Here is a 24,644-nt window from a genome sequence, read left to right on the forward strand (position 1 = left end):
ATGATTGCATTTCTTATTCTGATGATTCATTGTTATGAGGTTCAGCTGTGCTGGCATGATTGTAGAAAATGTCGCAAATTATCGACAAACTGGTGGCTGCAGTAAAGACGTGCTCAGGGATGGTTAAGCACATTGGGATAGGCTGTGTGTGACAAGTTTTAAATTGAGAGCTAGTCCTCCTCACTGAATGTTTTGGTGCATGGGTTAATAGAGCAAATATCTGTCTGCCCTTTCCATTCTCTGCTGCCTGTTGTCAGGCAGCACTACAAAAAAATAGCTGGTACTAAATTGCACAGTGCACCACTCATGGCCAGAATTTGCGATTCATCTGTCGTTTAAATCGGCCACTTGGCATGGGTCTTGTGCATGTTACAGAAGGCATTTTTTTCGCAAAAGTACCTCTAGTAGGTGATCTATTATGCTCTCTTTCAGCGCAGTGGGGAGTAGTATCTTAGAAGCAGTCACATGGCTGACTGCCGTGCTCTTGTACGTTTTCAGAAGATGTAGGTTTGATAGCTTGCTGAGATGCTGTGAGACGGGGTAGGCTGTCAATGGCTCAGCTTGTTCATGCTAGCACTCATATCATCTAGGGATATTTGTGGGTCACATGGGTATTAACGTGTGCTGTATGTGGTGTATGTTGTTTAGAAGCGTTTTGCAGGAATAGCTAGCTGGCTTTCAGCTAGCAGGCGGCCACCCTTTGCATTGTGACCATTTGCTGGAGACGTATGTTTAGAAGCTTGTTGAAAGCATAGGAAGAAAAGTTCTGTTCCAAAGTATTTTACAAAAACGAGACTACACAAGGCCCACATTCCAGTCTCGGGACGTGAAACCACTCGGAAGAGGCTACCAGTGCCCCCAACAAGTGTTTTGGTACAGCAACACATGAGCACTGGAGCTTATCTGGGAACGATCGTCCACTTCTTGAAGAGAACCTTTATGCCTCAAAATTTGTTTACCGTGCAAGCAAAATGGAAGCAAATATGAATTTTGGATTTCGTTGTTGCCATAAAACATATCATTGTGACATTACTGTGAGGAATGAGTGTCGTAAGGAAAGATGAAAGTGGTAAACTTGATTATCTGTTGTGTGCTGTCTAAGAAAGTGATATTGGATGGGGTCTGTTTTGAACCATGGGGATGAGGTGTCCTAGTGTTTGCAGCCTTCACGTGTTTCAAAAATGCCTGCCATACTGTAGCGTTAATGTGTAGCACAGTGCACTCGTCAGAATGCCACTTTCAACAATTATTGGTTATGGCTATGGGTGCTGGGCACTGTATGACATATTAAAATTTGTCGAATAAGCTTGGATATAACAACATGTGACATAGCGACTGAATTTTTCACTTCATTGTTGTTGCAAGTGGTCTGCATTGTGCATATTACATTCACCTAAACAAGCAGAGCATCGTCATGAGATCAAAGTGCACTTCAATTAGTGATCTTGTGGAATGTCAGAAACTCTTGTAAGGATGTAAGAAGCACTTGCTGGATTCAAGTGTGAATGTAGTAGTGCCGCAGTTTTATGTGTACGCATTGTGCCTCCTAACTCCTGCTATGTTGTGCACAGGCTTGTACAAGGTACTCAGAAAATGTAATTATGTATTTAGTTACTTCAAAGATACTTACAAGATTGCTTTTTGTTCCAAGTGTAAAAGAAAGTAAAACGAACATGTCGCTTTCTTATTCTGAAGTGAACCACGCATGCTGTACGCCTGCCACAAGAAAGGTGCATTTGGTTTGTTTATTTTTTTGGGTTGTCAAGATTGAAAGCTGCGCTTTCTTTATTTTTTATTTACTCTGTAAGCCTGCCGTCCCAAACTGTAGAGACAGACGAAGTGTGCAGGAACAGCCATCTGCACACAGCGTATCCATCACGACAAGCTCATTGTGCGCCAATACTGCACCTGACAGTGACGAAGGGCATATCTTAAATACTTAAAATACTTAAAAAGTACAGATACTCTGAAAAATATTTAAGTTGTTACAGCATAAATACAGAGTTGTCAAATTATTTGAAAGATACCTAATCATTTTGGAAAGTATTTAAGATACAGTACTTTAAGTACAGTAATTTAAGTTGCCTACAAGCTTGGTTGTGCATCAGTACACTTGAATCATAGAACAGTGTTCTGTTTTCTTCCTTGTTTGTATAACAATGCAGAAGACCCAGCTGAGGAAAAAAGCTTTCCAAGATTTAGTATTGCTACTATTTCTGTCATGTTTCTGTAGGACTGAAATGGAGTGTTAGCAGTTACCTGCAAGAGTTGTCTTATTTTTCTATATCGACGTGACGCTTTGTGTGCCCTGCACGGTGCCTCAGATCTACAGCTGCATTCAAAATGAGCTGCAACATGGTGCCCGGGTTGAATGGTGCCCTAAGACTGCACAATTACTGGTATTTATTAAACCAATTTTTCATATGTTAGCACTGCTGTGCAGTCAAGGGGGCCCCTTCAAAATCGTGCACTCTATTGCAGGTCATATCGAATGCGACTGTGCCTACTATATATTCTGAATGCGTGTCCTCATGGGACAGATTGCCACCAATATTTTGGTCACATTATCCATATAATAATAAAAACCCGAAATACTGCTTGCCCATTTCTGCCCCAGTATTGCATCAGGATGTCATAAATTGCATCTCAAGGATTTTCAATGTTCATCTGAGGGGTGTAGTTCTGTCATTTAAGCAGCATGCCATCAGAACTAATGGTGCCTGAAGTCTTACTCTAGACTGTGACCTCATTTAGGCCTGAAGCTTTCAGCAGCTTGACAGTCAAAGCTGGAATATCACTTTCAATGTGGACAGCAAAGAGCTGTTTGAAGACAGTAGTGATGATGATTAATAAAGTTCACATAATAGATGCCCATGTACTGAAGACATTTAAAGGGCACCCAAGATTTTTTTTGTTTGCATTTCATGACAGCCTATTAAAAAGATTATTAACAAAATTATATAGAATAGAATGCTCCAATAAATAGAAAACAAAGGTATGTGAATTGTTTGAATTGCATTAATTATGTGGTTAGCCCCTTCCGTGCTTGGCTGCCATCCGAAATTCTGACCAGAAAATGGCCAAATATTTTTAAGTACCCCAGTTGCCAACATCTTTTACCTCCTGAAAAAGAATGAATTCACTTCTGGGCTTGCACTGTCCCGTGGATTGTGTGCTGCGATCTACTAAAAAGCACACTAAGTACCAAGACAAAACTAGGCTCGTCCATGCTTTGAAAGAAAATGCAAAGTGCTGTTGAGTAGCTGAGCTCTTCCTTGGCTGCTTTTACTAGAAACGTAGGGACAAACCAGCTCATGCAAGGCTTGGATGGGGTTAAATTAGGCACAATTTTACTGAATTGTAAATAAAAACAAGTTATAGTGATCGAAGGGTGCACTGAAAATAAGTCTCAGATGGGAGCCTCAGAGGCTATCAAGGATTTTTTAAGTGATAAGTGCATTTAAGTATGTGTGATCTGATAAGCTTCTTTAATAATAAAAGAGATGATTAATAATTTTGCCAAGTATACTTCATGCACTGCACTTGGGTTATGCTAGTGAAGCAGAAAAAAGGGAACGAGGACATAGGTATTTCTAGGTAAAAACCTTTAGTCAACACACACACATGATAAATAGAACATAAACAATTAGTTTGTGCCTTTAACAAAATGTGTTTACAGAGGTAATGAGGAAGATGTCAGTCTAAGTGCACAATGTAGCCTTATTGTTGATACTGCTCACTTTTGATCTGCCTCATCTTATGGTAATATCCAGAGAGGGAATGGTACTTGAAAAGCTACTCTTGCATGTGTGTTGTGAAACTTGGTAGTGAAATGTGAGTAGAAGGGACAGGATAATCCACTCGAGAGCAAATTCACTGTGTTACGAGAACAGCTTAGAAACAGTTCTCGGTGTTCCTTTATTAACGCAGAACACTATCTTTATTGAGTGGCTTTTGTGGCATCACTTGTGAAAGTGCCACATGACTGCTTTGTTCTTTCTTTGTTAGTGATAAGAAATTGTGGGGGTAAAAGGGGCGTCCACGTGGGACAAGCCTGTCTCCTCGCATCGGCTCTTGGTACAGCTGTGTTGTTCCAGTGGCAGAAGAAGAAGAAATACTTGTTTATGCTGTATGCATGTTGTACTTCTCTTCAGCCACATAAATTTGCTATGAGGGCTTAATGCAAAAACACTCGTGTACTTAGATTTTGGCACACGTTAAAGAACTCTAAGCGATCAAAATCAATCTGGGATCCCCTGCTATGGCATGCCTCATAATCAGATCATAGTTTTGGTACATACACACCAGAACTTCTTAAATGTGAAATTGCAGCCACAGGAGGCCTACCTAGAGGAGCTTACAGCTTGCATGCAGCGAAAATATTTCTGGTATTTATAAGTTTTTGGCCATTCTTGAGTGTTTTGTTGTATAACAGGCATGCAGCTCGGTTTTTTTCTGTACAAGAATCTAGTAAGTTTCAAAACTGCCCATACATAACGTCCCAAAACTGCCATACATAACTTAATATAAGAAAATACTGTAGTCATTGTTAAATATACTAAGATTTGTGAAAGATACTAAAACTATCGTTAAAGTGATGTTGCTTATTAAAAAATTGTGAGGGTGTGCAAATAGTGATTTTGAGACCAATTCAATACAAATCGAGTAGTGCCAGAATCTAAACGAATATCAAATAGCTTTCAAATAGTTTTCAAATAATCAACAGCTATTATCACAATTAATATAAAATGATGTTCACATCCTAGTATTCTTATGGTTAGTAAGTTTCTGTCATTACATAGTACATGTTGCTAAGCATTGCTTATTAAAAGCACTAATAGAGCATTAGGAGCAAACAAGTAGTTTCTTTGCATGCACAGAACTCTTCAGAGAGCGCGAATGATCACTGTATAGCCTGTAAAGTATGGCTAAGCGACGTAGCCTGCTGCCCTACGTGAGTTCTCATGTTTCATATCTATTTTATGCCCGCTGGGGTGAAAGTTTACCATACTTTAATTTGCATCAGTTTTATGTTTAATTGGGCGCAGTTGACATTTCGAAATATTAAAGTATTTTAAAAAATATTCTCATTTACTAATAGTTAATATTCGATCAGAGGCAGAATCGAAGAGGGCACTATTCAATTTATTAATTCGAAAGTGTCAAATATTTGCATGCCCCTAAAAAATGGCAATCTTTGTTCTTTTGGGACTCTGTGAAGTGGCACTCTGCTCTGTAAAAGCTTCATCTGCACCACGGAAAAATGGAAATATTTATGCAGATTTTTATGAAATACTAATGTTACGGAGGCAATAGCTTTAGTTATGGTTATACATTGTTTTATGGAATAAGGGGGGGGGGGGGGTGTAAGTAGGGTCCGAATAATCGAGAAAGTCCAAAAAAATCGGGCTCTGAAAAATCAGTTGGCAACTGTGTTTCTATTCCTATGAAACCAGCTTTGCCCTAAATTGGATGTCTCAAATCAAAAACCGTAAAATTATTGGTGTCATCACAACAATAGTAAACAATGTTTTAAAATCTGGCATTTTATGATAAACTCGTAAAGGTTGACAGTATGCATCTAATAAGAGCTGCAATGTGACTAGATTGGAACTGGTGAGAAATTTTGTATGAGAGTATGCGAAGTGAACTGATTGTAGTTCGTCCTGGTCAGATGCATCTCGTAAAGCTCATCTGTGCTGATGAGCTTCCCCAATTTTTTTTTTTTTTTTGTTACCAGTGACTGCATTTTTCCTCTTGTGTTCACCACTCATCATGCAGGCGATCTTCTGCCTGCGGATGGAATCATTATCCAGAGCAATGACTTAAAAATCGATGAAAGTACACTAACGGGTGAATCGGATCACGTCAAAAAGGGAGAACACACAGACCCCATGTTGTTCTCAGGTAAGCCAATTTTGTTTTGGCCTGTTGAAGGATTGGTTCTGCCTTGTTTAAATTTTACCAGCTGTTGTGTCAAGCTTCATGCGACAATATCTTGTAGTGATGAGTGTCCTATTTTAGCAGACGGGGGGGGGGGGGGGGGGGGGGGATTTTTCCATCTTAGTGTCTGGCCATGTCAGGACTCCTGAGGCAGTATTGGGTTTTTGAAAATCATATTACTTGAAGAGGCAGAAAGCTTTATGTAATGTTAAGCATGTTTGAAAATTATGTGCATCCTCTAGAAAAATCTATTGGTTCCCAACAGCAGTAGAATACACAGCTGATGGCTCCCAGCATGAGAGAGATTGCTTACATCTAAGACATTTTTTTTTGCTCAGTGTCATTTTGATGACTAAACCAGCTGTCGGTATTCCCGTTCTATGCTCAAGCATTGCTGTCACAACTGTTGTAACCATTGACTAGCCGCTGATGCTTGCTCATTTCAACACTGGCAGGCACACACGTCATGGAAGGGAGCGGAAAAGTTTTGGTGTCTGCGGTCGGTGTCAACTCTCAAGCAGGCATTATCCTCACTTTGCTGGGAGCTGCCCACTCAGAGAGCAAAGAGCAGAAGAAAAAGAAGAAGAAGAAAGGTGCGTTGTTGGCCTGTTGTCGTCCCCTTTTCACCTCCATTATAAACTGTGCGTAAAAGAATGTAGACACAAGCATTGTTTACAATGAATCTATTCTGACTTGCCCAACTTGCATTTCTTTGCACCTGCTGTTTGTAAAGCTTGTTAGGCCTGTGAGGTCTGTGAGAAGAGGAAAAAAAAGGACTGGGCCACTATCTTGTACACGTTCGAAAAGCCAACGTTCGGTTTGGTCTCACGCGATTGGGGGGATACTAGGGCACCCGATATCGCGGCCTATGTCATTCTAGGCCAATCGCGTGAGGCGAAACCGAACGTCGGCTTTTCGAACGCATACAAGACAGCGGCCCTGGTGTGCAGAAGTAGTCATACCGCAGCATGTGCTGTTGGCTTTATAAGACACCTAGAAAATCTGTGTTTGTGGGCACCATTACGTTATCTCTGACTTAGATAAAATTTGTGCCCTCAATTTCACACAATTTGTTGCATGAATCTACTGCAGGCGTAATAAAAGCTCAAGTTATTCATCCTGTGTTGTGATTTGTGTGCATATATGCATATTACTGCACACCAGATGCATTGCAAGCAACATTACATTAATAAGTCAGCTGTTATATGCTAGCATAAAAGGGAACAACTAATTTATTTGTTGTTAAGCAGAGCAGTTAATGCCTTTTCCATTTTCTCAGAACTGTGCTCAACCAAGTGAACCATGCTTTATTTGAATTCTCTGTGTGGTTGTTTAATCATTAATTGCATGCTGAATTGCAGTGCAATTAAGTGTGTTTCGTATGTCTTATTAGCTGTGTGCGTAATCTTTCCTGTAGCCAGGTTCTAATTCCAAGAGCTCTTGTGTTATAGCCTCCTACATGTACTCCAATTTGTTCCTTTTGACAATATCACTAGCACCCATCTTTTTACTTTATGTTCTGTTGTCCTTGTGGGCTAACTAAAACATTGTAATTAGGTAGGCAGAGATTTGCTAATTATTCCTATAATTGGCAATGAAAAATTACTGCACAAATTATTATATCATTACTTTTCTTTTTGCTTTATTTGTCTCAAAATTTCAAAACAAGCGAAATATAAAAAATGCAGAATGTCAGGAATTTTACTGATGTGCCAGTTTGAGGAAAGAGTTGGAAAATTAATGTGTTCAGTTCATTTTTTAATGAGCAGTGGCATATTGCAATAGGGAATGAATAAATGCCTGCACAAAAACTTTGCATCCCTATTCTTTCTTTGCTAATGCCAAATGTGGTGAATGGCAAAGAAAAAGAGGGCCACATATTCTTAGAGCATCAAAACCATTCTGTGCCTATTTTTAAGCAGCTGAAAATACTTAAATGTAAACCAACTCTAAAAAAAAGTAAATGTATAGGCACATACTCAATGTTTAGGGATTAATTGGCTTTTGAATACACCCAGTGAACCATTAATGTACCATAGATGTCCATAGAACATCATGTTTGAGACATTGCACACGTCCTATAGATATCTATATTTCTCCAAACAACGTTACAAGTATGTACCATGGATGATCTAAGTCCCATCCAGATCACGTTGCTCTAACATTGAAAGGATGTCGCAGCTGGACATAAGTAACCTCTAATAGATGTTCTTTTTTGGGACGCAGGACGTCCATAGAACATCTAGTGGATCTTTCCTGCTGACGCTATAATGAGCTGTATACCTGCGAGTGCCACAGTAGATGTACTATTGAATACAAATGAAATACGAACAGCAGAGTGTGTGGCCAAAACGTAACTAAAAGCACAATGTATGGCGTCGGCCAGCGATGATTGTACACATGCATGTGGTTTCGATGCAGAGTGCGGGGCTGCTTGTCCTAGTGCATATTACGTCACCTGTATTTTGTTGGAAGCTTGTATTCTCACCGCGCCATTGCAGTGCCATTCCTATCTGTGATTACTTTTAAGGTGGCTAGCACTGTTGTTGCACATCCAATGCAATACATTTTTCGTGCTATTCAAATTACGATCAGACACTGGCAGCTTTGATGGTGGTAACAAAAGCAAAGCAATGCACGTTAGCAAGCTGGGTGCATGCCAGCTATATCACGCTACAGATGTAGCGATGGTGCTAGTCACCATAACAGTGTACTGCCAGGTGGGTATGGCACTGCCCGAGGAGAGATGAGAAAACAACTTTCGGACAAAATACGGGTGACATTTATCGCAATAGGGCGAGCAGCACTGCACTCTTCCTTGAGAACTACATCCCCACGCACGTGCATAACGACTGGCCGATGACATACACCGTATACCTTTAGTTATGCTTCGGCCACACGCTCCGCTGTTCGCATTTAATTTGTCCTCGATGGTACATCTGCTGAGGCACACTAATGGCACCGTTACCCCCCTTGTCGGCATGTAGCTGGTGACTTTGCTTGAAATGTTTTGTTAACGTGTAAACGTGTGAATGTGAAAATATAAATTGCAACACTTAAGGTGAAATCCTTAGATGGCTCAATGGTAGAAAAATCCGATGTCCAGCGTTGCAGCACCAAAATTCAATGGCACCAAAATTGGGGATTGAACCTTCGGCCTTTGGTGTTAATTAGGTCGAAGCGAATTAAGGCACAGTTCATTAAGATAGAGTTAATTGAGGCACTCTAACCCACGGCCTTTGTTGGGAGTTGAAACCACTTGGAGATATGGGCGAACCGGCCACATCTCCAAATTATCTCCAAGTTGGATTCCAATTGACATGGTGAAGGTAGAGTTGAACCCACTACCTTAGGTGTTCATTAGAGCGAAGTTATTTAAGGCAAGTTAATTATGGCAGAGTTAATTAAGGCACTCGAACTCTCGAACTTTGGTGGAAGTCGAACCCACGACTTTTAGTGTTAATTAAGACAAAGTTAAGATACAATTAAGGCACTCAAACCCTCGACCTTTGGTGGGAGTAGAGCCCGCAACCATTGGTGTTAATTATGACGAAGTTAATTAAGGCACAGGTAATTAAGGCACTCGAGCCCACAACTTTGGTAGGAGAAAACAATAGAAGTAACAACGCTTGCGAATGACAAATAATTTTATTAATGCTTCGTGAGTGCGCAGGCTTCTGCCTTCATCCTCTTCAGTGTTCGCTAAAGTGACTGTCAACTTTTATATATAGTTCTAGCGCTCATCAAAATGCGAAAACTGTGATGAGAAAACCGTAAATCCGCATTTTGATCATTATGCATCATTACAAATCCTGCAATGGATAAATGAAAAATAGTGAGTTCAGTAAGCACTAGGTAAAGCACACCTGTGAAACTCACAATATCATACCAATGTTACTTTTTTATTTATACAACTGATAAAGCTTTATTACAAAAATGATCGGCCCCCATCCAAGCACATGTATGAAATTATGCATTACATGTTCTCGCTGTACACAAACAGGCTAAACGCGGATCTAAAAAAGAAAGAAAAAACACGTAATCAAAAACAGATTCTTGAAAATTAAACTTTATTAAAACACAAGTATCGAGTAGGCAAAAAATGACTAACGAGTAGGCACAAAATGACTAGTAGGCACAGTGCCACAATTATAATTAAAAAGAATAAAACTGATTAGTAAGAGGTAGCATCACATACTAATTAATGACCAAAAGCGCATGGCCTGCTTGCCAGCACTTGCTTCTGGGGCCACCGGATTCAAGATAGAAAGCCAGTACTTTCTAGCTGCATTGAAAAATATATGGTGAAATAAATTCCACGCAAGCAGAATCCAGAGATGGAATGTTCATCTTGATAGGCAACTTGGTCAGGCAGCTTCTCGGATCACAAAAGTGCCAAAAACATAATGCTGCCAGAGACTTAGAGATAGGCATTGCAAATGAGAAATATCCCTGACACTTGAAGAGGAACGCAGGAAACCAAGCGATACAAACATGTGCGAAAATTAACCATCAAAACATTGCCTCCAGAGTATTCCCGCAAGCGCTCCGCAAGGCGAACAAACGTACCACAAATAGCAGTCAGAAGCACAGCTCTAAATTTCAGCACGCAACTGTACAATTCTGCCTCGTATATACGTACTTTGGCCATGGTCAACCGCACAAAAGTCGAAAAGACACAAATAAAGCACACGCTGCTCGCGCCCGGAACATTGCTGCGCACTTGCATCGAGGCGCGTGTTGATGAATTGATATCAGTGGCGATGCGAAGTCAAAGCTATTGCGAGTTCAAGCTTCTCTTTTTCTTTATAAACTGTCGCAATACATCAGCAAGTTAAAGGTTACGTATTTTCAACAGTGTACTAATAGATATAACTGAAAAATAAAGCATCTTTGTATGAGAAAGAAAATGACGTAACCGAGACCGAAAGCATAGCGAAAAAATGGCGAAAGTATTGGCTTTTGCGCGCGGTGTCCAGCAGCAACGTTACTAGACCTCCAGCAGTGCGTGCAAAGGTCGTGCTAAATTGCAAAATAATCAATTTAATGCTTTTGCTCTCCTAGCTTCCCATTGTTAGGCATTAGAGACAATTTGCTTGTATTTCTGCGGCATAGTGCATGCATCGACTCATAACGCACAATGTACGATCAATGCACGAGAGCTTTGAATGTTAGATGTCCAAATCATAAGGACATTCGACGTCCTCTGGATGACCCTTGATTGCCACGTACTAGTCGAACATACTATAGATGTAAACTGGACGTCGTTAAATGTCTTGGATATTTGGTCTTTTGTGGTACATCCAGTGGATATTTGTGGTTCACTGGGCAGCTAAGGTGTTGATTAAAAGGAGAAAACATTAGAGGCTAAACTTACTCTAAACTAAATTTAATATAAACCACAGTTTCAACTTTTGTATTATTTACTTGTAACACTTTATGAGGGAATGCCACCTTTATTGATTATTTTAGGTCTTCTAACTACTTAACACATTGTTTTTACTATCCCTAAAGTCATTCTAAACACTTTAGCACAAGCGTACATCTGGTATGTTTTCACAGGTACATGTCGGTCTTCTCGTCCTGTATTCCAGCTCACTAGAGTCATTGGATGTCTTCTTCTTTCACTAGTTTCCATGTTAGTTTTCCCTTGCCTGTTCTGTTCTCTTCATTCCCTGTCTTCTGTTTTGTTTCTTGTCCCGGCTGTGAAACCGCCATTGTGCAGTATTGTGGCCACGTATAAAAGCGGCCCGTGTCGTCATGCGTGTGTGTTGATTGTCCATAATAATTCCATGTTTTCTCTCTTTTTCTCCTCCCTCATCCCTTGTCCCACCTCGTTTGCTCCTTCTTTTGTGATCTACTTCTGTCCCTACTCTTTCTTTTGTTGTGTGCGCACCTGACAGACGCTAAGAAGGGTCATAGAAAGAAGAAAGGGGAACCAGGTGATGATGCTATCTTACTTCAACCTATGCCTAGCGTAGACTTAGCTTTTACACTGACGTTGCTGTGGACCCACTTTCTTTACCTGAGGCAGATAGGCTGAAGAGAGAACGAGAAAGTTGGTAGCTTGTTCTTTGAGGCACCACCATCTGAGCCATTTGGTTCAGGGACACAAGCACTGAGTAATAATTGTGACGAAGTGAGGCAGTGATAATGTAACATGCTTACAAAAAGAAGAAACACTATTTTGACAACTGTTGCATCAGCTTGCAAAAATTATGATGTTGTAATGGCTTGGCAACCTAATATATATACATATATTTTTTTTTCAGCATTTCCTCATTTCAAATTTTATCTTGGATATAGTTATATTTCACATTAGCATAACACGAGACATCATTGATAGCATGAAAATAGAGCATGCTAGTATTAACAAAATAACCATCTCCTTTTGTGATGCTTAAAATTATGCTTTTCTTGACAAGCGCTTCTGCATAGTGCTGGAAAAGCAAGCGCTGTCTAAAAAAAAAATGAAGAAGTGTGTTTACTGCGAGGAGGAGCTGTAGCGTAACAATGAACCAATTGGAAAATCAGTGGCAGGGTTCATGTAGTAATCTTAGCCAAAGGAAGTGCACCCATACTATAGGATAAGAATGCAACGACAGCACCTTAATGTAATTTAGTAAGAAAGGCAATGTTGATGGCGGTTAGCATGATATGGACTGTAAGGATAATTACGCGAAAACTGCGGGAAGTGTGTATCTAATGTCAATTTTGTTCCACCAGATGTCGTAGCATCGATTTTGCACTATGCAGTAACTGCACTGCTATTGTGTCTGAAGTGTATCTAGCAGGGCATCCGTTTTAATCGCTAACCACACAGAACGAATGAAATAGACAAAATGGTACATGGTGGAAGCCTTGATTCAGAACGAGATTTGAAACAAGATGCGTATTTATGGTGTATTGAGAGGTTTCTTAGGCTTAGCCTTACTGCCATATACCAGATGTTAGCTTCTTGTTCAAAAATGTTTTTTCTTGTGATTTACAAAATTACATTGTTGAAGGGTGCAGCCTTGTGGTGGAAATGGCTTTCGAGCATGTGTTGAAGCCATGAAGGTTCCCTCTGGTGACTTGTTTTGATACGTTGAAGCATGCAGCATCTTTATCTCCTAGATCTGCATCAAAGATTGGTAACTACGTAACAAAAATCATTGCTGTGCAGAGAGTATCGAATCTTGCAAAATTAATTTCTTGCAGTGCTTACTGCTTCTGACTGCATGCCTGCATGAAAGATAATAATATTAATCTATTTTGTTTATCGCTTGCTTTGTGTTACTAGGATTGCGTGTCTTTTGCATTGCTACTGACACACACTCTACGTATAACTTTGCCTCAAAGGGACACAAAAGAGAAATAGTAAGCTAAGATAGACTGGTAGATTGCACGTTTGGAATTGAAGATAGCTTAGAGTCTGTTCAGCTTGACTTTGTGCACCAGAAATGATGCTAAAAAGAAGGACTGCTGGTGACATCCACACTAAAATTTTCACATCAGATCCCCGTGACAACATGGATTTCTGCTCTATATGGTCTACGCTATATAATTGTTTAGTAATGAAGAAAGGATTGTATTCAATTTGAAAGTAAAAGAAAAAAAAGCAATAAAGGTGTCAACCGAGAAACATTGGCAGTTATTCATTGCTAAAAGTGTCCCAAATGTGTGTAAATACTACTACAGTGAAACCAACATCGCGGCAGTGTGCTGTGCTGTGGTTTGACAGCGAAATTCAAGCGGAAGGCTTTTCCTTCATTTTATGTGCTGATAAGGAATATTTCTTTGCCATAGAAATGCAGAGAGAGTTTTCAGTGTAACCTGGCCAGTTTAGACTTGTACTACTATTTCTCTTGAATTTTACCTTTGGCATATTTTGGTCATTTTCCATGTTCGAGTTGATGCAACCTTGGTGTATCCTTATCAGCTTTACGGTTATGTAATTTTGATGCACCTCTTTGATTTCTATGGGCTGACATTACTGAGCTTATCCTCTTATACTAACACTTCTTGTCTACTATGTTGTTGATGTTTTTGCCTTTCCTGCTTAGTTAACCTTAGAGCAATCTTACTTGCTAGTTGTACAGATTAATCCTTGCTCACCATTTTGCATTTTGGTTATTGTAGCAAACTTGGGGTGCAGCAGCTTACACACCTAGAATCCCAAAGGAAAATCGCTTTTGCATTGGGAAAAGGTTGTTTTTCCTACTTTGGGTTGATGGTTATTGCAATACTGTAGTGTCCCTCATCTTATATGCAACCACAGTTGGTAATAATGGACTGTGAATGCTGCTTCTTAAAAGCATGACATCCGCCTTGACCTTTGATGGTGTTCTAGAGAAATGACAGCACTGAGAGGTATAATTTGCATCTATCCTTTGTTCATAATCTTCTTTTTCTTTTTTTTTCTTTCTCTCATAAGGGGAGTACTGAGTTTGTCGTAAATCAGATTTGGTTTTTGAGCATTGGTTTGACATTGTGTTCTTTTTTTTTTCTTCTTCTTTGCGGGGTTGATCATCCCCTTCCTCCTTTTTGCTCCTTTTTCCTGGCCTACTTTTTTACTCCCTTCCTCATCTACTTTCCCTGCTTTGTTGCTGCTGCCTCCACCCCTGTTGTGCGCGCATCATCCCCCCAGCATGCTACGTCGAAGCTGGCGAAAAGGAGTTGTCGCCACTCACCCAGCCTGACCCAAATGGTAGTGTATGCCTCACCGAGAACGACCAGAGTGTGTGCCCTCGTTTTTTTTTTTTTTTTTTGTCCTTTTCGTTGGTTGTCTTTCGTTTTCTCACATTTCCCAACCAATTTTGAAAAAAAGTAGGACTCCTCCTCCCCCTGGTTCTGTTGCTTGGGTGTGGCTGCTTCCTCACTGATACTTGCTTGTACCTGGCACTTTTTGTTGTCTTCTGTACCTCACCTTTTTTTTTTCGTTTCTTCTTTTTTTTTTTCTCGAAGTAAAAGCTTTGCGATTGCCTGTGGCTAGTGAATGCATTAGTGATGCACCCAATGCTTTGGTGAAACACACGCTGTGTGCGCGAAGTTGACAGCAAACCACTGGAATGCATAGTTGGGTACAGCTATTTGAACTGAAACCATTGCATGCACCTGCTGAAAGGGCCTTTTAACGGTGGCAACATGGAGAATGAGGATACTGACGTATATACACTGGTGTGCTCTGAGAGATCACAAGCCTTGGCATTCCTGTCAGAATCGAAAGAAAATCGGGAGCACATCTTCTAACTGGCACCGTAGTGTGCAGTCTAGTGTACAAAGTGTTCCATTAATAAGAGAGCGCGGCAGAAGCGGCTCTTTGAGCTAAACTACTTGTTAATTTCTGTTCAGATTTAATACAGAAGCCAAATTTGCTGTGTGTTTAATTTAATAGTGTGCTGCATGTAGTACTTGCTATTTTCACCCTGAATAAAACAGCTTGCATATCATCTGTGGTGATGCTGACCATAGAATGCGAAGAATGAAACCCCACCACATTCCATGGTATTTGTTACAGGCAATTCATTCTTGTAAAATACAGCGCTACTGTTACTTCGACTGAGAAAATTGCATTTTTAAGTTGTGCATTGCTGCAGACATGCTTTCTTTTTCTTGATTCCCAGCTGGAATAGCCACATTTAAATGGTGGTAGAATGTAAAAGTGCTAGTGTACCGAGCATTGAGTGCATATTAAAGAACCGCAGGTACCCAAAATTAATCCGTAGCCCCCCACTGTAGCGTCCCTCATAGTTAAGATTGTAACATTGGAATGCGAAACCCTGGAAATAAATGTTTAATATGTTTTTCTGATCTGTTATGAATGAAACAGGCAAGTATTGCATTTAAGCACATTAACAAAAAATCCCACCATGAACTTAACTTCTTTGTGAAAAAATGAGCGCAAATAATCTGGTGGTTTAGCCAGTAGAATTATACATACCGTTTTTTCTTTATCAGGGCAACATGCAGTACAATTCAGGGGTTGCTTTGTTGGTTCTTTTTTTATTTTTTAACTGGTAGCCTCATTTCTCCTTGTTTAATGCCTGCGTTAATGGTGTGTTTGAAAGCCTGCACTGAGCAGCTCACTTACTTACGTTTGCCACTGAGCAGTTTTCTTTCTTTTTTTTTTTCTGGCTGCACAACATGTAGTACTCTAATGTAGCAGAACAAAATGCAAATGTACTACCACATTGGAAGCCTGGTGTGTGTTGGGTTTTTATGCTTGTGGTGCATGCGTTCGTTGTCTTACACATTGCCTTGGTATTCTGCACCATGTGGGTTTGTGTTTTTGTTTGAGGGTTGTACTGGTGTGGTGCTTGTTTTAACAATGTGTTCTGGTGAGTTTTTTTTTAATTACATTTTGCACTAATAAGACACTAATTGCTTCAGATTGGTCAGAAACTGTTATTTCAAACGAAGTTTATGTTGTGTTCCTTTAAAGATGATTGATTCACTTACTGTATTCACTCACTGCCGCAGCTTAGTGGCTATAGCATTCCGTTGATAAATAGGTGGCTAGATTTGACTCTCGGACACTGTGGCCACATTTCGATGGGAGAGGAAGGCAAAGACGCTCATATACCGAGATTGGGTGCGAGTCAAAGAATCCATGTGGCAAAATTAATCTAGAAACATCCACTATGGCATTCCTCATAACCTTTTCATTACTATGGGATGTTTAACCTGATCAGCTAATTAAATGAGCCATAATGCTTAGTGGTGCCTTCAGCGTTACATCCTATTTGAAAACATTTACATTGAAAATTTGAAGCAACAAAGTTAAGACGATTACATTGATTTCACCAGGACATACTTTTAAGTTTAGGTGGCCTGTCTCATGCCACAAAATCTAAAGAAAAAGGCCAATGGAACATGTACATCCTATTTGAAAACATTTACATTGAAATTTTGAAGCAACAAAGTTATGGCGATTACATTGATTTCATCAGGACACACTTTTAAGTTTAGGTGGCCTATCTCAAGCGACAAAATCTAAAGAAAAGGCTAATGGAACATGTTATTGCAAACAGATTTGTCATTCATTTTGTTGACACTTTAAAACACATTGCTGGAACTGCCACATTGTAGGAATCGGTGCGGTTTGTTCAGCAAGGTCAGTAGTTAGGCCTAGACAGCATCTGCTTTACTAAGAGTTTGTGAGTGCGTTAGTATATGCCATCAAAGCCACTCGGAATAGATAATTTACATCTTAGTGAGATGGCCTTCCACATTTCAGTTACTTTCTTGCTTTCTGGGAGGAACATGGCAGACAGATTGTTATAGGAAGATTTCTATTAAAAAAATCACTAACTTTGGACGCCCATATCTCGCTTAAATACCAAAATACGTATTATGTGCTATTCTAGGTGTGACAGGCACCTTACAGGTTGTGTGTTTACATCTGGCATTTGCCAACACATTTTCAGGATAGTTGGAGCACATGACAGCAGTGGTGTAGCCAGCTATGTTGTTCTTAAGGATAAGGAGGTTGGGACAGCTGCAGGGTAGGGGGTGTAGCAGGAAAATGGCAAAAGCTAACAGCTGATTTGCATGTCTTCTATCCAGGCAGTGGTATAAAGGCCATGTCATGTACTTAATGGGGTTGCCATTTTGCAGCAGAGGAGGAAGTTGTTAGCTTGGCAAACCTTTGTTATATCTTTGGCACCATCATTGAGCCTCCTATATAGTACCACAAAAAGTAATGTGGCTAGTTGGAATATGTAAGAAAGCCATATCATTTACTTTCCAACTTGTCTAGTGTTCTATCCCTTTATATGTTGGACCGTTGGCATTTGGTCAAAGAGGCTGCTATTTCACATCAAGATGTTCTCCACTGCTAATGTCCCATATTTCTGAACGCCGTGTGATGCTGCAGTGGACGAAGAAGCGGCCATGTCTGGGAACTCGCACTTGGGCAACATCACTGCCAACACTCACGTGGAACCTGCCCGCGCGGATTCCATTGTCGCCGCCGGCTCTCCGGCCGAAGACAGCAACCCCCGCAAAGAGAAGTCTGTGCTGCAGGCCAAGCTCACCAAGCTGGCCATCCAGATAGGATACGTTGGTAAGCTTCTCTGGACATTATTCTTGCTCTCACCAATTTGCAGTGGACACAGGGGACACGCTATGGTGGCCTGCCAGCAACAGAATTCTGCTGTTAAGCCAAACAGAGCAGGCTTACTTCTCGAACTTCATTTCATTACTGTGATTGGTGTGCTATACAGGAAAGGCCATGAGCTGAGATTTTTGTGAATTTCAATGACCCTAGGTGACCGAGGCCTTCCGTTTATGCATTTCTAGCAGCCTGGGTACTGTTTGGCCATGTAAAAATTAATCTAACTAATACAAATTTTGGATATGGTGTTGTAGATTCATGGGCTCTACAGGGTAATGCGGAGTGTGAGGGAGCATTGGTTATGTTAAAATTAAGTCAGTGTAGAATGCTGCTGCTCTGCTTTTATCGCTGCTTTCTTGGCAACCTAGCTGCCTTATTTATTATTATTAATGCTTTAGTGATAGCAATTTATTGGCACTCAAGGCATGTTCATGTTGTTGCTGCCAATGTGCTCTACGCACATGTGAGGCCCACACATAAAGCGCGCTAGAAGGTCTCCAGAGACACACACTGTGTTTGGCTTCAAAAGTGACAAAGCCAAGTGGACGCACCATTACACTCCACTCATTTGGCTCTGCCAGAGCCAAAGTAGCTTTCTGGCTTCGACTGCTGGCATGAGCATTGTGCGCACATGTATTAGCATTCCTGCTGACCAGGTGAATGCATACCACACCGTGGTACATACCGTGGTCTGAGTGGAATGGGCAGTAAACGTCAAGCTAAACCTATCTAATCCTTTCAATGGGCGCAGACAAACGCTGACCATTTTTCATTGGTGTCATCGCATGTGCCATCGAGTTGTGACACCAGTAATTGCGCTGCTGGTTTTTCTCATCACGGCAGTGTTGTGGCATGCCTGGTATCTGCCAAGGCACTGTTCCTGCTACACAGCAGCAGTTATCTCGTGCACTGCGTCACGCCATGCGACTCCATGTAATATGTCTCGCCTCCACGTTGTTCCATATTGGCTCCATGTGTTGCAGACGAGAGCCCTGTGCGAGTGGCTCAAGAACAACGCTAAACCTTGCTATCGCTTTGAATACTTTGCCTTTGGCAAAAACTGCCAATTTTTTGCTCTAGCTAAAACAACACCATGTGTTTGTGTGGTTTGGCATAGTTAGCATTTGCAATGTTGGCATGCGCAACTGAAGCGGGAGCAGCAAGGATAGATTGGTAGCCTGCTTGTACCCCCGGGGGTAGCGTCGCGCGAACTTGCCATTACCCTTCAAATTTCAGAATATTGACATGTGGCAAATCACTCCGAACTTGACAATGAAATGGTGTGGACAGTGCCTGCTCTTTACCAACGGTGCCTACTACGCGCGGAGCGATGATCGAGTCACGTGATGTGTAGTCCTTTCACCTGTCTTGCAGGTTGGCCTTATGATAACCAACCTGCAGTAAAGTTGGGATAGCCGTTCTGTATTTTGGAGAAAAACTGGAAAGCAATACTTTCTATGCAGTAAATGAAAGACTGCCACAAAACACAAGTCTGTTAGTAAACTGAGAACCTCATTGGTATTCAGTACAACAGAACATCACTAATTAATTAGTTTCAGAGGAAAAAAACACCCGATTCCATTCAACAGAAATTCTATTGATGAAAAAATTACTTCCCAGGCCTTCATATATCAGAACTGAGCTGTAACCAGTGCTGGCATAATAATTTGATGTTCCCTTGAATAAAGGTAGACCGTACTGTATATATCTTGATTTCTGTATACCTAAATTACTGATAGCTTAATATATTCTTGTTATGCAGTGCTAGAAGGCTCCCGCGCATGTGCAACACTAAATTTTCTTGCCTGAAATTTGGAAGCATTAAATTTTGTGAAACATTTTCTGATGTTCAGGATTTGATTCAAAGTCTACTATTCAATATTCACACACCCATACTTTTAAGTGTTTCTCCACACTCATATTTGCTTACTGTCGTCTTTTTACATGCGGGAAGATTGTGGTAGGGCTCCTGCAACTGGGGAAAAAAAAAAGTCAGTGTTTTTCAGAGTTCTAAACGTTTATGGTATTCCCATCTAAGCTCTTCAAAGTGCAATCTGTTTCCACTTCGGTTTCTCACTGTGCTGCAACTTCTCGTGCCTTACAGGGTCAACGATAGCAGTGTTGACGGTCCTTATTCTGGTGGTGCGGCACCTGATTGAGGTGTTCGTGGCGGAGGGTCGCCCCTGGAGAAGCAGTGACACGCAGCACATTGTCAACTGCTTCATCATTGGCGTCACTGTTCTGGTGGTGGCCGTCCCTGAAGGTCTTCCATTGGCTGTCACTCTCTCCCTCGCCTACTCTGTAAAGGTGGGTGGCAGCAGTGATTAATTTTTCACTTGCCATTGCTGCGTACAGTCGGGTCACGATAACTCAAACTCAAGTAATTCATCATTTCACGCAGTGCGAAGAAAAGAGTTACAAAGTTTTTTGCCAGTGCCATTTTTTTCCGGGCATTAGAAAGCCACTTACATCGAAACAAAATGTGCTGGGAAAGATATTAAGGGATCATCCCCAGTGGCTCCATGACTATCGAATTCTGCTGCCAAGCACGAGGCCACAGGTTCAGTTTCACAGCTGTATTTCGGTGGGAGCAGAATGCAAAGACGCTTATGTACCGTGCTTTGGGGGCATGTTAAAGAAGCTTAGTCAGTCAAAATTAACCCATAGTCCTCCATTAATGTGTCCCTTATAACCCACTGTTAGGTTCGGCATGTTAAACCACAATTTTAATTATAAATCTATATTAGATGAACCACCACTCATTTACTCAAAATATGGCTTGGGTAGAAAATAATTCTCTTGGACTCATGATTTTCTCGTAAAGCAATGAGCTATAGAAAACTGCCGAAAGCTACACTTTTATGACATGTGATGCCAGTTGAATGAAAACCTTTCCCTGCCTTTTCACTAGCGCTATTTGTGTGTGTCTGTTTTTGCCTCGGTTCCAAGGGGAGGATATGTGAGGAATTTATCTGCATATTTACTTACTCATGCATTAACATGGGATTTAATCTTGCGCTATAGTTCCTTTCAACTTGAACAGTTCAAATAAAAGTCTGCGGCCCTGAGGAGTATGACTGAATGAGTTCACAGCACTTGAACCGTGCACCTTAAGAAAATAGGGCTGTGTTAAATTAATGTGAGACTTTTTTAGTTGTGTTTTGGGCAGCCAATAAACAAGCTCTGCTTTGAAAAGATGCCATCCTTTGAGGTGAAAGCATTGTCTCTTCCTAATTCTTCATGTGTAGGCTGGGATAATATGATAGGACAAAATAAGTGTAGCTGGTTCTTGCTTTTTTGTTGAATACGAGCTTGTAAGAGACAAAATTTAGAATTTTCCAACATATTTAAAATGCTAAAAGGGAACAGGACACAGAACGTGAAAATATGCACTAGACTGCAACAGTCTGAAAATTAAATTCAGCCTTTTGTATTGCCTAGTTTTTAACATATTGGTACATGTTCAACTGAAACTGTCTGAAGAGCAAAAGAATTTGTCTTGGCATAGTATGGCCTAGAACGCTGCTCTGCCGTAAAACACCAAATACAAGCATGTGCAAGATCTTGTAGAGGACTGTGAACTTGCACATGCTGCTGGCATTTGTACTGAATTGTAATTTTGTCACCTCTGTTTCAGAAAATGATGAAAGATAACAATTTAGTACGTCACCTAGATGCCTGCGAAACGATGGGTAATGCAACAGCAATTTGCTCGGACAAAACCGGCACCTTGACAACCAACCGCATGACTGTAGTGCAGAGCTACATCTGTGGTAAGATTCCATTACTCTAAATGTATATTTTGTATAGGAGCTGTTTCTTTCTCTTTTTTTCGTTTCTGTTATCATTTACCATGGAGTGTACTAGGGGGGACTAAAATTACTGTATTTACTCGCATAACGAATGCATATTTCCCCCGAAAAATATGCGCAAAGTTGGGGGTGCTTTCATTATGCCGGGTAGAAATTTGAGTGATTTTTTTTCCGCGGCCATCTATAAAAAGGTTGTAGTTTCGCCCGAAAGGAGAACCATCAATTGCGATAGCAAATGCGTAGACAGCTATACGAAGTGAGGATAATAGTTCTATCGGCCATATAAAGTTGCAAACATTTGCTAACTATGTAGATTAACAAGCATGGTGTCAGCGCGCACCGGCAGACATAAACACATCACACTCGATGACCACGGACACTCGCTGTCAAAATGCTGGCGTGAGCAAGGGCAGCAGCAACAGTGAGCGAAGTGACTTTCGTGCCGTGTATTGCCTCAACGCAAACTGAGCGGTGAAAACAGAACGTGCAAAGGTATAAGCCGCCATCACACCTAGGCTCAGCTTCCAACGCATGAGATAGGGCGCACGGCTGCGCAATGCACAGTTGCTGCACCGTGCCCCTCCCCCCGGCGCCATGCGCGTGACGGAATGTGGCGCGTTTCCTACCCGCTTTCTTCCCTTGAACATGGGAGATTGAGCCGGGATCGTCAGCGCTGAGGGGAAAAATGCACCTGGAGTGTCTATATGATTGCTATCACAATAAAAGTAGGAGACACGTGGTACGATTCGGCATGCGATATGGCGTCCAATAAAGTTGTGCCCACCAGACGGCATATCGGACGCTGAATCGTCTGTGTCTCTTCTACTTCACGGCAGCGAGTTCAGGGTGCGATCATTATGTGAATAAAAGAAAAAACACACTTCTTGATTAGAAAAGGGGGGAGTGCGTTCATTATGCAAGTATCCATGTAAAATCATCGCTACATTTTTTTCTTTTTTAACTATGAGCTTTACTTTGATTTAAATGCATTCATTCCTTTTGCAGGTGTTCAATATAAGCCATCACCTAAATATGAAACTCTTCCACCTGTTGTTGCTGACAAGATAGTGTATGGCATATCGGTGAACAGTGCCTACACATCTAGGGTTATTGTAAGTATCTGACGCCATGCCTTGCAACTTCATTAGATCCTTAATAACCATAGTTGCCTGAATATCACATATGATAAACTTTTAGAGATCTGAAAATTTCTAAATATATGTTATGGCTATAGTGCTACCTGATGCTGCCTTTAAACAGCTTTAACGAAGGGCTTGGATAAACAGAAAACTCACTCTAGTTGTATCTTGGTGGCTGTGAGCACTTTGACCTATGCGTTATCTATGTGTAACTCCTGTAATCGACAGTGAGAGGTTCAGCCTATTGGCGTACCAAGCCTTCACCAACCTTATTTCATTGCTGTTGCTGTACTTAGCGTGCTGTCTTGCATCTTTAAGTGTGTAGAAAGATGCATTTACAAAACATAGCCTGAGCTTAAGGGCTGGCTTTCTTCCATTACTCACTCGCTCAGTGGTGGAGTCTGGTGCGTATTGCAGTATGAAATGTATTCATGGGAAAGAAATTATACCAGTAAAAACAACAGCAACAACAAAACCTGGTGTTAGTTTGCATAAACATGCTAATGCACTTGTTTACACGGTATGCTGAAAATGTAGACTCCTAGTCATATTTGTACAACTTGCTTGTACTATTGCCATAAATGATCGTATAACTGTGAATCTTCTCATGTAGGCTAAGTAATAAGCCTGCGGTATGAATTGTGAGTTTAGAGAATTGTCTTGAAGGTGCATATGAATTGTAGTTGCAAGGGTTACATAAGAGGGTTACATAAGAGGGTTACATGAAAGGGTTACATGAAAGGATTAAATGAAAGGGATGCAAGAGAGTTACAACAAACCTAGTGTTCTCTAAAGTTACTTTAATCTCTAAAGGTTCCACGCTCGGTACAGAAACATGCACAGACACCTACACGCAGACGTGCTCATTTGTGTTTACCACTGGAAACACAAAGCTTTTGGTATTTTGAAACATCCAAAAAAATCTTAGTTTGAAGCACTTGGCATTGCTTTTGGTTGCGTGACGCAATTAAATATGTAGGCAAAGTGTATGAGTTGTTTACTTGTGTCATCTCACTGCGGGATTGCCTGTGGGGTGATGTCCACCTGCTACACTCTTGCAGCTTCCCGAGGCCGCGGGTGAACTTCCGAAGCAGGTGGGCAACAAGACAGAGTGCGCCCTGTTGGGCTTTGTGCTTGACCTTGGCAAGGACTACCAGAGCGTGCGGGATGACATTCCCGAGGAGATGCTGCACAAGGTCTACACCTTCAACTCGGTCCGAAAGTCGATGAGCACTGTCATCCCTCTCGATGGTGGCCGAGGATTCCGTGTCTACACCAAAGGCGCTTCTGAAATCGTCATGAAGAAGTGAGGTCCTTTCCATGCAGCGTTCTAAGCACTAGTAATTTGGCATGCAGACATGTGCATGTAGAGCTTGAATTAGCTGCCTAAAGAAAGAACAGTTGTGCAGAATCCATCAACAATGATTGTTAATGTAAGCTAATAGCCCAAACAAGCAAACGAATGAATGAATGTATTCCTTGCTTAGTCCAACCATCGACCAACCATGAAAATGGGAGAAAGAGCCAAGGAAAGCTATTCACTTTAAAATTTGCTTGTTGACGTGTGGTTTACTTACTGTTGCATGAATAAAGGTACAGTAGAACCTCAATATGGCAAAGTCGGTCTTGTAGTAAAACTGTGATAAATTGTGA

At 41.0% G+C, this 24,644-nt stretch overlaps 1 protein-coding gene across 1 annotated transcript in view; it reads left to right on the forward strand.

Annotated features, from left to right (window-relative positions):
• Positions 1-24,420, forward strand: part of LOC119461896 (plasma membrane calcium-transporting ATPase 4-like) — a 39,818-nt gene extending 15,398 nt beyond the window's left edge. The window contains 8 exon segments of the mRNA XM_049672308.1: positions 5,782-5,907; positions 6,399-6,536; positions 11,847-11,885; positions 17,801-17,989; positions 20,145-20,347; positions 21,678-21,813; positions 22,858-22,964; positions 24,053-24,420. Of these exon segments, the coding sequence (XP_049528265.1) occupies positions 5,782-5,907; positions 6,399-6,536; positions 11,847-11,885; positions 17,801-17,989; positions 20,145-20,347; positions 21,678-21,813; positions 22,858-22,964; positions 24,053-24,301 (1,187 nt within the window). The 3' untranslated portion in view covers positions 24,302-24,420.
• Positions 24,421-24,644: the final 224 nt, after the last annotated feature.

This window comes from Dermacentor silvarum, chromosome 8 (assembly GCF_013339745.2).
Source record: "Dermacentor silvarum isolate Dsil-2018 chromosome 8, BIME_Dsil_1.4, whole genome shotgun sequence".
NCBI classification, from domain to species: Eukaryota; Metazoa; Arthropoda; class Arachnida; order Ixodida; family Ixodidae; genus Dermacentor; species Dermacentor silvarum.